Source organism: Venturia canescens, chromosome 6, assembly GCF_019457755.1.
Source record: "Venturia canescens isolate UGA chromosome 6, ASM1945775v1, whole genome shotgun sequence".
In the NCBI taxonomy this organism is placed as follows: Eukaryota; Metazoa; Arthropoda; class Insecta; order Hymenoptera; family Ichneumonidae; genus Venturia; species Venturia canescens.
In genome coordinates, this window is record NC_057426.1 from 6,429,188 (window position 1) to 6,443,307 (window position 14,120).

The 14,120-nt window shown below is 39.5% G+C and overlaps 1 protein-coding gene across 1 annotated transcript in view; it reads right to left on the reverse strand.

Moving 5' to 3' along the window:
• Window positions 1–50: 50 nt before the first annotated feature.
• The window catches only part of Eip78C (Ecdysone-induced protein 78C), a 90,675-nt gene continuing 76,605 nt past the window's right edge, over window positions 51–14,120 (reverse strand). Inside the window, exons 4-8 of the mRNA XM_043421896.1 lie at window positions 11,030–11,171; window positions 9,123–9,544; window positions 8,745–9,044; window positions 7,896–8,292; window positions 51–7,695 (exon numbers count right to left, since the gene is read on the reverse strand). Coding sequence (XP_043277831.1) covers window positions 7,900–8,292; window positions 8,745–9,044; window positions 9,123–9,544; window positions 11,030–11,171 — 1,257 coding nt within the window. The 3' untranslated portion in view covers window positions 51–7,695; window positions 7,896–7,899. The remainder of the gene's footprint in view (window positions 7,696–7,895; window positions 8,293–8,744; window positions 9,045–9,122; window positions 9,545–11,029; window positions 11,172–14,120) is intronic.

A 14,120-nucleotide genomic window follows, 5' to 3' on the forward strand; every position in this document is an offset into this window, starting at 1 on the left:
CGAATTAGGTTTGTGGGTGAACAGTTGAAAAAATGAATGACACGATATCGTTGAATTCTTCAAGTCTTCCAACCCCATTATTTATTTCGGCTATGCCTTTTATATGAAAAAGTACAACACCATTTCTCGAGAGGGAAATATGAGATACACTTTGAGGATGGGGGAAAACAGGAGTGAAGAAAGAGTTCGGATCGCAGGAGAAGGTAAATAGGTTTAATCGAAAATAGATGAATGAGCGTACAATATATTATTTAAATGTAATAAACTTAAGATAGACATACGAATTCGTAATAGCGCTTATAGTTTCGTAAACTCAAATATAACAATGAAAATATATTCGTCGCGTTATAATATTGATAAAAAAAGTCAGTGTGTTGTGTCGCGTGTGTACAATGAAGTTTGTATTTATACACAGTTTTATTTTTCTCCAACGCTTTCTCTCGCTCTCTCACAAATCGTAGATCGCAGCAAGATCTCGCGAATTAAAAACTAATGATTGAACTCGTGAAATCGCAATCGCGATTTATATCCGTCTGCGTGTGTTTATTGCACGTACGAAAAAATATCGAGGCCGGATGGAGAGCCAGTGAGATATTTCTATAGTCCAGAGTTGTTGATTCGTCATTGGGGCGAAACAAAAACTCGAAAATCATCGTACTTGATCCTTAAAATCGAAATTTCGAGACAAAGGTGCTCAACTTTCAATAACCATTTCCTCGGTTACTAGTAGCAAGGAGGAACGTTCATTGGACGAGATCGGCCTCGATAAATCGATGACGAACAGATATAACATCGTTATGAGCAAACTATGTTGTATAATATTCGTAAGTAAATTAAAGACTTTTGAGTATAACGTAGCCGCGCAGAAAAATATGCAACGATTTTCATGAATACTTTTTACAATTCTACAGCGAGTGATTGTATGTCTCATGCCAATTCAAACACCTCTCGCGCCCCAATTTTTTTCACGAAAACAATGATATTTATATATTAATGTATATATATACGTTTCATCCTGCAAATGGACCATGGGAGAGGCCTGATAAAAAGTGTAAGAGATCGCTTACTACGAGAACGTCGTTATTTCGTCGTTTCATTTCATTAGTGGATGTTCCTTTTTTTATTAATTTTATTGCCGTGCTACACAATCCTCTCGGAGGCAACGATATTCTAAGTACAATTGATGTCTCGGATTTTTTAGATCTCCCGTAGGATCAAACACACTCGAATTACAATTTACATGTCCTAGATTTAAATTTCGTGGGCTTTTTACGATCGCTACCTCACATTGCCTCATGGTCTTTCTTCTCTTTCCTAATACATAGTTTAAACATTAGAGTTTTAATTGGCACCAAGTACATATTTTCGATTTACAATAATTCATAATCGCTCTCTCTCTCTCTCTCTCGCGTTACACACAATTTTAGTGTCACTTTATTTCCTTCTCTTCTTGTCTCACACACTCAAGATTTCTGCTACGAGGCAAATGGCAATGTTTTGAAAATGCGATGAAAAATAAAAGAATGACGATCACTGTGACACGATGAAAGTGGTGTGCGCAATACGGTACACGTTTTGTTTTTCTTTTTTTTTTCTTTCAACATGCATTATAAGTTTACGTGAGCAAGAAAGTGAGCTGCGATAAATCATCGACGAATCACTCAAAATTCCATTTTATAACGACTCTTTTCTCATTTTCTTTCCTCCCCTCACTAAATACTTATACAAAAATTAACGATGGCGAAAATGATAAAGTTCACAGTCCTAATACTTAATCCCAGAAACGCGAGTTTGTGCAAACACAGTTTTTTATTTTCTTATCTCGTATATTCGTAGTTGAAAAAGGCTAATTTTATAAACCGAGACATTGTCATTTCATGAGCTTTCACTTATACTTTTTTTCAATTTTTTTTTACGTATTCCCTCAATCTTGCATCCTTTTTTCACACTCAAACCGTTAACATGGAAGGTACGCAGACACTTTTAATATCGTTGAACGTAATAATAACGCGGTCCTTCAGTGAAGAATATACCGAACTCGAGATCGTGAGAGGAATCGATTCGTGAAACGAATCAAGAGACGATACAATTTTGACAAGATCATTCGATATGTTTTGTTTCTTCCCTAACCATATGCTCCTATAAATATTCAATACGTGTATACGATGTGTATACGAATTTAGCAGAAGAACGCTTTGAGAATCGACCAACTTTTTATCTAGAAGATTTTATTTCATTATTATTTTCTTTAAACTCTGCTCGAAAAACGATGAGAGTGCGAATTTTACGACTGCAAGAATAGAGAATTTTCTAAATCGAACTTGAAACGCCGTTTGAGAAAACACACAATCAGAATGATTATTTTCTCCCTTCCCTTGAGGTTCGTCTTTTCTTTTTTTATCCTCGTCAACTCGTACTTTTAACATATAATTCGTCATCAGCGTTCAGTAAGTCTATGAAATATATACAGTCAACCGATAAACAATTTTAGCGCGTCTTTCGTTTACAGCATCGTTCGATTGATTGTCGCATTAGTACATCGCATAATCAGCTCCGAGCTTCTCGTTTGTTTTTTCTTCATTTATTCCTACATTTTTCTCGCATTTACTTAGAAAATTACGAACAAAAATTCGACCGGTTCTTCATTTTCGTTGCAACCTTCTGATTTCATTCCTCCAATAAAGCAACTATTATCTCGGAACAATAACACGAAAAAGCATACCCGAAGAGTCAAGAGTATTGTAGCACGGGAGGAAAACAATACGAGAGGAAAACAAAAATCTTTTAGTTTCTTCGAATCTTTGCAAAAATTTATGAAAATTAACGGATGTGTGCGATACAAGCTCTTCAGCACGTGCCTGTGTGTCTGTGTGTGTGTGTGTGTGTGTGTGTGTGTGTGTGTGTGTGTGTGTGTGTGTGTGTGTGTGTGTGTGTGTGTGTGTGTGTGTGTGTGTGTGTGTGTGTGTGTGTGTGTGTGTGTGTGTGTGTGTGTGTGTGTGTGTGTGTGTGTGGCTCAAAATAGGTTTATTCCAAACAAAATGTCAAGTGCGTCGCATTGTTTTTCCCCTTTTTTATCGCACGGACCCATTAACATCACAAATAAATATAAATGTAAATATATTCATATACGAAAAAATGTTTAATAATCTAATTACACTAACGAACAGTTCGTTTATAAACTAATTAAACGAAACATTTGTACTTTAGCAGTATAGAGCAGTCGTTTGTAGTATTTTCTTTTTTCTTCATTTATTTATTCCTCTTTTTATTTAATATATCATAGTCGATATATGTATTTATAGAATATGCATATATATATTCCTTTTGTTTAAATCGTTAAAAACAATTAATCACCATCTCTCCCCTCCTCTTTTGGCTGTCGGCCATTTTCTATACAATTATTTCTTGTCAATTATTTCATTTTATTAATAATATATTCATTGCGTTTTGTTGCATGTTCAGAGTAAATCGTGTGTGTATGCACATATTATTAGAGCATTTATCGAAGTTATCATATGTTGAGTGCATATATACATATATATATATATGTACAAGATATACCGGAAATCGTAATGTAACTTTAGGCAGCAGTTAGACAATGCAATTTCGAAGGGAAAAGTCCTTGGAGGCTTTTCTCCACGATTAACAGCTCAATGCTTTCGCTCGACAACGCCTCCGATTGGCTATCGATGAACACCGAATATCTGGCCAATGGAGCATCCTAGAGAAACACGTCCAGAGACTTTCTTCAAGATGACACGCTCTTCAACTCTGTTTATCTTGGCAACGAGTTCTGGCACATCTCACACATACATATTCCCATACATGCATGGGGATTGGTAAATGATGAAATAATTTTCGAGAACTATGGTTATAGAGCACCATGACCGAAAGCTCGAGGCTTAAAATGAGAAAAAAAACGAGTAGTTGGAAATTGATGAAGCGAGTGACGAAGTCGTCGATCGATCTTTAGACTCGATCGTTACTACACACGTAAAGAAGAGGATTGTAAGACTTAGCTTTTCTTCACTTCTCTCGGAGCCTTCGCAACGAGTCGTTAATTTTACTCCTACTACTAATGAAGTATTTGGCCGTTTTAACAAATTTTTCTTCAATAACCATACTCGAATATGCGTATCATGACTTCTAATAGCTCGGCGGAACAGAATAAGATAGAAAATAATAGAAGGAGAACAAAAAAAGGTTATCAAGACTAGAAATTTTGAATTACTTGTCACCCGTGCGTTTACGACGTTGACCTCTAATATCTATAATCGTACGCTGCATCAGATCCGTCCTTACAAATCTTACGGTATTTTTCAATCATCGTATATATGAAAATGAAATAATTTGGTATTTTGTAAATGATAAAAATTCATTAGAATTCAAGCTTGTTGACAAAGTTGATAAAAAATTTTTAAACTTTTATAAGAATCCGGAGTACGTGGAAGTGATAATTTGGTGTAAGAAATCGAATCACGTCGACAGAGTTTAAAAACCGAGGAAAATCCATTTGACGTGAGCTCAAAAAACCTTGGGGGAAAAACGTGTTTCGTGCTACGATTTTCCACATTCATTTATACGAGTTTGAAAACTTTATCGAGCGGTCACACAGAAAGATCACGCTACCGCAAAGTACGAATCCAACCTCGATGCACGTGCACTTTATTGCACGTGATGGATTTTTTTTTTTTTTTTTTCACTTTTTCGTAAATGGTCATACATATTTATCTGTATCAAGGATGGAACGAGTTAAAAGGTCAATGGAAAAACCTTGAATTTTGGACGAAATTTCGATTCGAAAATTCACCTCGGTCCTAGTAGCCAGGATACTGAATATTATTCAGTAGCAATTTCTGACCCACTTAGAATATCATTTTGAAGACTCCAATAAACCATTTCATAATTAGATTACAGTGGACCAATGTGCACGTGTGCATGTGCAACTCTTCCAAGAGTTGCGTATACTTTCAAAACGTCCGGACATAGAGCATGAATGCATGGGCTCAAAATTGAAGATGACAAAATTTTCTACAAAAAGCTCGACTTCTATTCCCAATAATTTACCCCTGAAAGTCTCTCAAGAAATTAAATTTGAAAAACCAAGTCGTTATCTCCAGAATTATTGCAGCTTCTACTCGAAATTTCAACCAAAATCCAAGTTTACATTCCAAACCATTTGACCTGGGCATCCTGGATGCGTACACACATAAATATATATATATATATATATATATATACATACGTATAAATATAGATCTCCAAATATCCATATGTATACATATATATGTGAGTTATTATATACACCTATGAATATTATATTAAAGTGTAATATGCCTTTCTTCTCCTCCAATATATTAATTAGGTATGATATGTTTATTCACAACTTGATGTGAGCGCTTAAATTTGAAAGTTGTCGTTTTTTGTTTAGTCAATCTTTCATATATATTGCGAAGATATATTTACATATACATATATACGTGTGATATATATGTATACACAAATATACATATAGATATATTCAATATGATAAATTATCGTTAATTAAGTACAACACTATTCAACATTAATTTTCCTAAATCTCGAATAATTATAATTCCATTATGGATAATATGTATATATATTTGTATAACATAGGCATTATTTTCTAGTCATTGTCAGAGAGTGTTTTTTTATCAACTTATATTAAATGCTGAGAGCATCAAAGATTCGTCCGCGATTTATCAAAGATTTTATTTTAATATTATTCCTGAATAAACAGGAAAACAAATCACTCGGCTGAGAAATAGAGTCTCTCGAGATAAGCTAACTGATCGAATTTTCCGACGTAAATATATTTGTATCAACAACAGCAGCCTTTCAATAAATCTACAAAAGATATTGAACAAAAGAAAAGAAAATATCATGATAATTATTATAATCATTTTTATAATAATCGCAATGATGATCATGATTGTGATAGAGTCGATAATAATAATCATAATAATAATAACAAAGATAATGATCGTAATAATGATAATACCTTGGCAGAAAAAAAGACGATTTTATGCTCCGGACGTACCAAGGTATCCGATATGTTGGATTCTTTAAGTGGATATGTTGAATTTATACAAGTTCAGAGCAACGGCCGATCGTTCACCGTCGCGAGAGTTAGCCCCTCCCTTCGAGATCGCTCGATTATCAAATTCCTTTTTTTTCGTTATCTCTTGTTCGTATATTCTTGTTTTGCTTTTTTCTTCTTTTTTTTTCATGATAGATTCCACGAAAAATCCTATACACACATCGGCAGTTTCTAGGATAATTCAACTATTCTACGTCGAGTAATAAAAATAGATTGCATAGATTGAAATTCGCAGCGCATGCACCTAAGGAGATACGCTATATAAGAAGATTTTTTTTTTTTTTTAATCGTAGTGTTTATTTATCCTCTTGCTCTTTTTATTTTGCTTAATTTTAGTCTGAACTACACGCCTTGTAAATTGTCTCACGTATTTTTTTCATTTTTTTTACTTATTTTCGTTCGATCGTCTCGGCAATATCCTCAGCCTCCAATTCTTAACGTAATGGAGGTTCAATAGATTTTTTATTTTATTTTTCTTTTCCTTAATAATAGGATTATCGATAGGTACCGAACTCATTTTAAAACCCTGATAAATGACGTTTATCCATCGACCTTTTATCGAGTTTGCGTTGCTCTTCTGTCTTTCTTTCCATTTTTTTTTATCTTTTTTTTTTCATTTCCTCCTCGATTCACCTAAGCCCTACGTTTATTTTAGAACTTGAAGTAGAACAGTTTCGAGTGTGTCGAGCTTTCGTAATACGTAGGCGAGAGCTCAATTTGAGTTCCCAAGACGCAATTGTGCTTCGTGTGATATGCGATTTGAAGATCGATCGCAGAGCGAGCAATTTTTTCGTTTCTTATTTTGTTTTTTTTTTCTTTCTTCATTTGAAATCTCTAAATATTTGTTTTCACAGAGCTTATCGAATATTTGAATTTTTTGTTTGTTCGCTTATTTATAATATGAATAATCGAGCAATGGAGAGTGTTAATATATTGCTGAGCTCCGCTCCCACTTTCAGGACGAGACTGAGACGGTTCGATAATATTTTGTCGACGAGTCACTCGGAGGCAAACAATAATGTAGAATAGAAAAACCAACAAACAGTTATGTTTTTAATAATAAATAAATAAATATAAAATTTTAAAGCGAAATTTAATGATCACTCGTGATTGTCGATTTTCAAACTTACACCTTTCTCTCTCTCTCTCTCTCTCTCCCATAAATGTAATTTCTCAGGTCCGAGGACTGCGAGCACTCTCGAAGATCGATTTTGAGGATCAACCTCCTCCCGCCCCTCAATGTAAATTAGTGTGAGTGTAAAAAAAGTAAGAAAAATCACCGAATCTCTGGTAATGCGTTTTCTCGTTACTTTCGACACGAGGCCACGTCTCGATTGTCGACGATATCGATTCCGAGTTACGTTTTCGCACCTTCGAGTGCTCTCGGGGGGACGAAGAGGAATTGTTTCCGGACGAAAAAGCACATACGTTCCAATAACCACTGCGGGTTACCCTCCGAGCAAAGCCGCCGACAATGCCGCGTCGCTTTGAGCGTTCCAAACGTTTTTTTTATTCTCTCTTTTTTCCTCACTCGTTCAATTTTGTTTCTCTGTTCCGCGTAGTTTCGACGATTTCTGGAAAATATGAAAAATAATAAAAATAGAAAAACTAATCGCAGCTCTCATGCGTGAAACACTCGATAAAAGACGCGGAAAAAGTGATTTTATTTTGAGATTTCAATCGAAATTCAACGGCTTGAAATTCGATCGAATTCTGCCAATTTTTTTGTTCCTTTCTCTAAACATTTGGAGCGAGAAACGGATGAAAATCATACCCGCTCACTGAAGATCCTCCTCGCACTTGGGAATGTCAAATATTTCGGCAAAGAGAGGCGGTAGTTTCAATTTCGTCCAATTCCTGCGGAACCATTCGAGAAGATTGGCGTGTCTCGTGCCGAGAGCTCGTAACTCGGGTATCCTCTGAGCGACGCCAACGACACCGGGTGTAATTCCCGGCGAATTAGGATCGCCGACGGTGCTCAGACTTCTTCCAGCTTGAATACGGAGAGCTTCGAGTAAACGATCCTGAAGTCTCTGGACGGCCTTGACGTCGTTCAAACCGGGCCTCTCGCTCAGCAGAACTGCACCGGAAAACAATCCGAGCTCGGCATCCGAGAGCTGATGAGCATTTAGAGCCCCCGTGAATTGCATCAGTCCAGTCACGAAATCCGGCTGTTTCATAACAACAAAAAACGTTTCAATTTAGTAAGAATCATATTTTAGTAGATTGCGTGATTGTGCGGAGATTTTCAATTTTCAGTATCTACCATCCCTCAGAGTGGTTCGAGCGATAAAACCTCTTGAAAATTGTGATAAAAATTGAAAAATCGAATCATCGGCATTGCTCGAAGAATTTTAGTACTGCGCGTGTGTCAAAAGCGAGAGATTCCATCGTTTGTGAAGTTGCGACACGAGCCCTTGGCATTTGTTGCATCGAGAACGAGTGCGATTTGAGAAACGATTCGAATGACGTTTCAGTAACTCGAATTCTCGTAGTTTTATCGGTGGCCCGAATCCCAAATGATTATCTCCGAGAGGGAACGTCCTCATTCGAAGTTACGATGAAATATCGAAAGTGAAGAGTGAGGTGAGAGAAAAAGAATGGCGAAGTCACGAGTGCTTACCTCATACATGAGTTCAATTTGTTGCCTCGTGATGTAAGTGCCATCTTCGAAGGTCATGGAGCTGTCGGTGGTCATTTTGGCGATGTGAGTGAGCCAAACCTCGAAGAAGCCGACTTTTATGAGTATGAGCTGGTCGTCCTGAGTGAGGTCGCAGAAGCCTGGCACTCTTTTCGCGAACTCGACGACCCTCTGGACCGACGGGGTAACTCTTGTTGCGAATTGTTGCCAGAGCCAAATTCTCTGAGACTCAACAGTCTCGGCGGTCGAGGAAGCTGCTTCCGGGTCTTCAGGACTCGCCGGCTGTTGGACATTTTGCGAGTCAAATCACACGGGCGAGGCAAAATACGTGTTGAGAAAAATTCGATGGAGCAAACTTACGGGTATGATCATGGGTTTCCGGACGATTCCCCTCGTCGATTCTTCCGTGAATCCGCAGTGTGCGTGATGCGCTTGTGAGACCTGGAGTATGACGTCGTAGACGGCGAGCTGTTTGCCGTCGGCATCGGACTGATCGGCCTCGACGACGGCTGCTGGTGGGACTCGCGGGACCATGTTTTGCCCTTGACTATTGTTGTTGTTTGCGTTGCTGTTATTGTTGTTGTTGTTATTGTTGTTGTTGTTGTTGTTGTTGTTAACGTTATTGTTGTTGTTATTTGTGCTGTTGTTGTTGTTGTTGTTATTGTTGTTTGTGGGGGAAGCCAGCTGCTGCACTCCTCCGGTTACGCTCGTCGTCGTCGAGGCCACGGTGTCCTCGGGGCCTCGTTCCCTCGAACGTTTGGGCACGCGCCCGTATCGTACCGCTAATCAAATAAAACAGCATTCTAATATAGATTTCGACAAAGTTTTTGGGACGTTGCTACTAAAAATATTCGAAGCGACAGCAAAGTGCGATCGATCACGACAATTTCGTCAGGTTTCTTCGTATTTTATCGTGAAATTCTCCTTCTGGAGCCACAAGCAAATGAACCGGGTCAGAAGACCACAGAAAATCGAGTTTCTCGTTCCCTTTCTTCATTTTTGTCATGAAATCATTTTTCCCCAAGTTTTTTAGTCCGGTGAAACGAATCGTTGGTTCTCGTACTTCGGAGCCGTTGACGGATCGCGCGGAGATGTTACGGAGCTCCGCGCATTGAGCTTAAGAAAAAGTTAATAGGATCTCTCGAAATATTTAGATGGATATGAAATTTGAAAAGGTTGTTGGGTTATCTTCGTGCATTTGAGAAGGCTCCGGGCGGCGGGCTGGTTTCGCAATATTAAGGCGAAAATAGTGCGAGAGCCACCCGATGGAAGAGAGGAAAGTGAAGAAACTCGAGAGAACTCTCGGCGGGTGTGTATGTGAACAGGAGATGGGTGTGCATATCGCCCGAAAAGGGGTTTGAGCTCGAGCTTCCAGCTCTGACGTTTAATTATGCACGCAACTTCTCTGTGCTTTACTTTGCCCTTGCGAATATACGTACTTGTGCACACGTAGGTGCGCGCGTGTGTGTTTTGCGGGGCGAAAATGCGCTGGGTCCGTGGGCACTCTCGCTCGAGTAACCAGCAACACCGCGACTGACACGAGAAACTCCGAGCTCGGCCTTCCTCCTTCCGCCCTCCCTTCGCGGTTTCAGTCGCGGTTATTCGCCACACAAATTTACGTCTATCTCGACGAGAGACTCAACCGAGTTATACTTATGAACGAGTTTGTAACGCCGCATATTCCAAAACTCATTTCGAAGCTGTGAGCAACAGTCGAATTTTTGCATTCTCGGAAGAAAAGTCTCTCGCGATTTGTACCTCCGATTCGTCGCTCTGCCTGCTCGACAGCCCAGTGGATCTGACCGACTCGCGATTAACTGACTAATCAGGCTTCGCAGGAAAAACACATTTTAAGGACTTTTCTTCTCGGAATTACGATTCTCCGAGCTCTGCTTGCATAGTTTCAGACGCGCGCTTCGACTCTCCGTCCGAATAGACGAGTCGCGCTCGTTTTGACCAAGTTTTGGCAGGTATAAACGAACGGATTCACGCGGAAATGTAGCACGGGGATTGACGGGAGGTCTCGAAGAGGAACTTTCGTAACTCTGGCAACTGTTGCAGGAAGCTGTAAACTGCATAAATCGGTTCGAGGAACTAGGATCCTTCGAGTTTTGAAATATTGAGGGAGATTATTAGACAAATTCGATGGCACGAGCGATCGGAACTTTTGAGAGATGATAAACTTACAAATAATTGTCATCAATGTGACGAAATCTCTTACAACGTAATTAAAGTTGAGGAAAAATAACTGGATTTTGATTACTCACAATCCCTGGACATTCCCACGGCCAGACACTTCTTAAATCTGCAGTACTGACAACGATTTCTGTTCAATCTTATAACGAGACACTTGCCGTCTCTCAAGCACCTGTACTCGATTTGTTTCTGTATGCTTCTCCGGAAGAAACCCTGCAACATTGAGAAAAAATATTTTTAGAATTTCAGACGGTGGAGATCGGGATTCGCAGGCTGCAATATCGATTGATTTAAATGAAAATGTTTTTCACTCATCTCGATCTTGCGTCATCGAGATTTGATTATAAAAAGGATTTCAAGGTCCTTGGAATCTCGAAAGAATCGCGACCGTTTTCTCGGGTTCACGTATTCTCAGCAGCTTCGCATGTACCGGGCCAGAGAACCAAAAATAATGCGTGCTTCTTCGTGGCCGAAAATGAAAAGATTTTCGGCCAATTAAAACGACGGGAAATAAAATTCCGATGCATTCGAGCGGTAAGAATTCCAACGTTGTGGCGTCGCGATCGGCAGGAGAGTGGAGCGCGTCCGCTGCTTTGGCAATTCAATAGGAAAACTTGAGCGAGAGACAGAGAAAGAGGGAGTGAGAGAATTCGGATGAAAGAAGCTCTCTGGAGGGTCGGAAGCAGCAGCTCCGTTCTTCAATTTCTCTTTCAATATCCGGCGGCGTTTTTCCTTTTCTATCTTATATCTGAAACGAGCCCGCCGCGCGCACGAGAGCGTTGCATCGTTTGTTGTCGAGGAAGCGTATAGAGGCTGCTCGCACATGTTTTCCGTGTTCCGCGGCTCTCTGGCCGTGGGTGCGCCAGGTGGTCCATCGAACTTTCGATTTGCCCGCGGATAAATAGCTTTTCTCTTCTCTCGTTTCACTCGCGCGAGCGCATACAGAAACGAATAAGTAATAAAAATGAGCGAAACGAAAAAATGGAAAATAAACAGCGAATAGAGCGAATGCTCTTTTCCTCTTTCCTCTCCGATTTCACTCGCTCGCTCGGCACGTACGTCCATATTACGCGATACGTCTGATCCAACCTTACGACAATCTATTGAACCCACGATTTCTCGTGTGAGCTCTCACATCTTGGGTGGCGAACAATGATTCACGAATGCGGAGAAACGCGCGTTTCTCTTTGTCTGCAAAAAACGCCGATCTGTCAACGCTTCTTTTTCGATTAATTAACATCGCGAAGTTCGGTGTCGTTCGAAACAATATCAATATTTACGTTTCCTGTGGGAATTCATTGTTGAGACTGGACAAATTTGTTGAGTAAAAGGGAACAATCAAATCGATCGTTTTCTTCTGTTTAAGGGGAGATCCTGCTTTAGAAAATAAAAAAAATCGACTGGTTTCGGGAATATTTTTATTAACTCAGCATATGGCGAACTTTTCGGTACAGTTTCAAGGATACTTCAAAAGAAAAAATTGCGAAATTCTATATTTACAGCATGTTGAAGTGCTTCTTCTTTAGAAGCGTTCTTTTTTTCAAACTCGCTAATAATATAGAATCTCACAATTTTTTCGGGTTTTTATAGGTTCGTGTAGAAGAAAAATATACGAAAATGGAAAAATAGTTGAGCATAGACCATATACAAATTAGTATTTCTCGCATTAAAAGGTGTTTTTGTACTTTTAAAATATCTTTGAAACTATACCGAAAAGTTCGCTATGCTCAGTTATTTCCGTTTATCCTAAAAATTTTCGCGAAAACAATGAATTTTTTAGACTTTTTGAAAAAAAATGACGATTCCCTTGCTCTGAGAGGTGCAGATTTATCGGCGACGAAAAGCCAATCGGCGAAAAAAACGTCAAAAATTTGAAAGAAAAAACATTATTTTAGTGAGTTTTATCAATACTTTTGTCCGAAGTCGTACAACCGAAAAGCTTATCGACGAGTGTACAGCGGAGTCGTTTTTTCTATTGCGGATACCGCATCGAGCAGAGGTCTTCAAGGCTGGAGGTCTGTGCACGATCAATCCATTTGTCTTGGTTGCTTCTCGCTCGTACATTTTAACCGGAGGACACTGCGAGAATCGCAGGGAGAAGGAGAACGAGAGAGCGACGTGGGTTGTTCTTTCAGATTTTTTATGAAGGTTCAGCGAGAGACAAAGAGAACTATTACAATGGTGTGTATGAAAAAGAGAAAGAAAGGAGGATAAGAATATGAAATTAAAAGGAAAAAAAGAAAACGAAGCGAGAGAAAGAAATAGGGGAACAAAGGAGTAAAACGACGAGCTCGAAGATGCTTTTCTGGAAGCGTCTCCGTAAAAATTAGCCGGGTAAGTGCCCAAGGGTATTTTTCATCAGATATATGACATTTTCTAAGGGATATAATTACCAGGGTTTGACCTGGTTACAGATACTTTTAACTCGCGTTTTGTTGTGCTTCCGTGCTTTTTCTTCTTTCATCTCTCTCTCTCTCTTCATCGTAGCTCGCCTCTTTTTAATTTTTCTTTTTAATAGCACCGCCATGTTTTCCAGCGGTTATTAAGCAACGTATAGTTATGATTAATTCGCTTTGTGTCGTTCGGTGGAGCGTCGAACGAGGACCGGCGAAAGTTTTGTCGACGTCGCACTGGCATAAAAGCCAGCGTGGAAGCATCCCGATCCCTTCAAACTACAAACAATGGCGTCAATACTTGAGCCCTTGCGTGGCCCAGTCTCCAGTCCCCGCGGGTCCCATTCCCCATCTTTCCCTCCCCCTCGCTTCGTTTTCTCCGTTTCTCTCTACTTTCTCATTCCCCTCGTTCGTGCTCTCTCTCGCCTTCGTGCAAAAAGTAGCAAAAGGCGCAATGTGAAACGTCGACGGGGCGACGTTGGCTCGTCCTCTAGAGAAGACCTCGCTAATTTATCCATAAGTTTCGAGAGCTCGTCGCGTCTCGTCGAGAACCGTGAATATACACCAGCTTCATAGAATTTTCAAACTTCCCTTTTGATCCTGGCGAGAGTCTGCTCGAGAGATGGGCGCGAAGGAGGAGAAAAGGAAGAGAGACGGGAAAAAGGAAAGTAGAAAAAGCGAGGAGGAAGCTGGAGGCGTCGAGCGAGGAGAGGCCCGAAAAAGCGACCTCAAATCCAAAGATCGAACTCGAAATGAAAATTAACCGAAA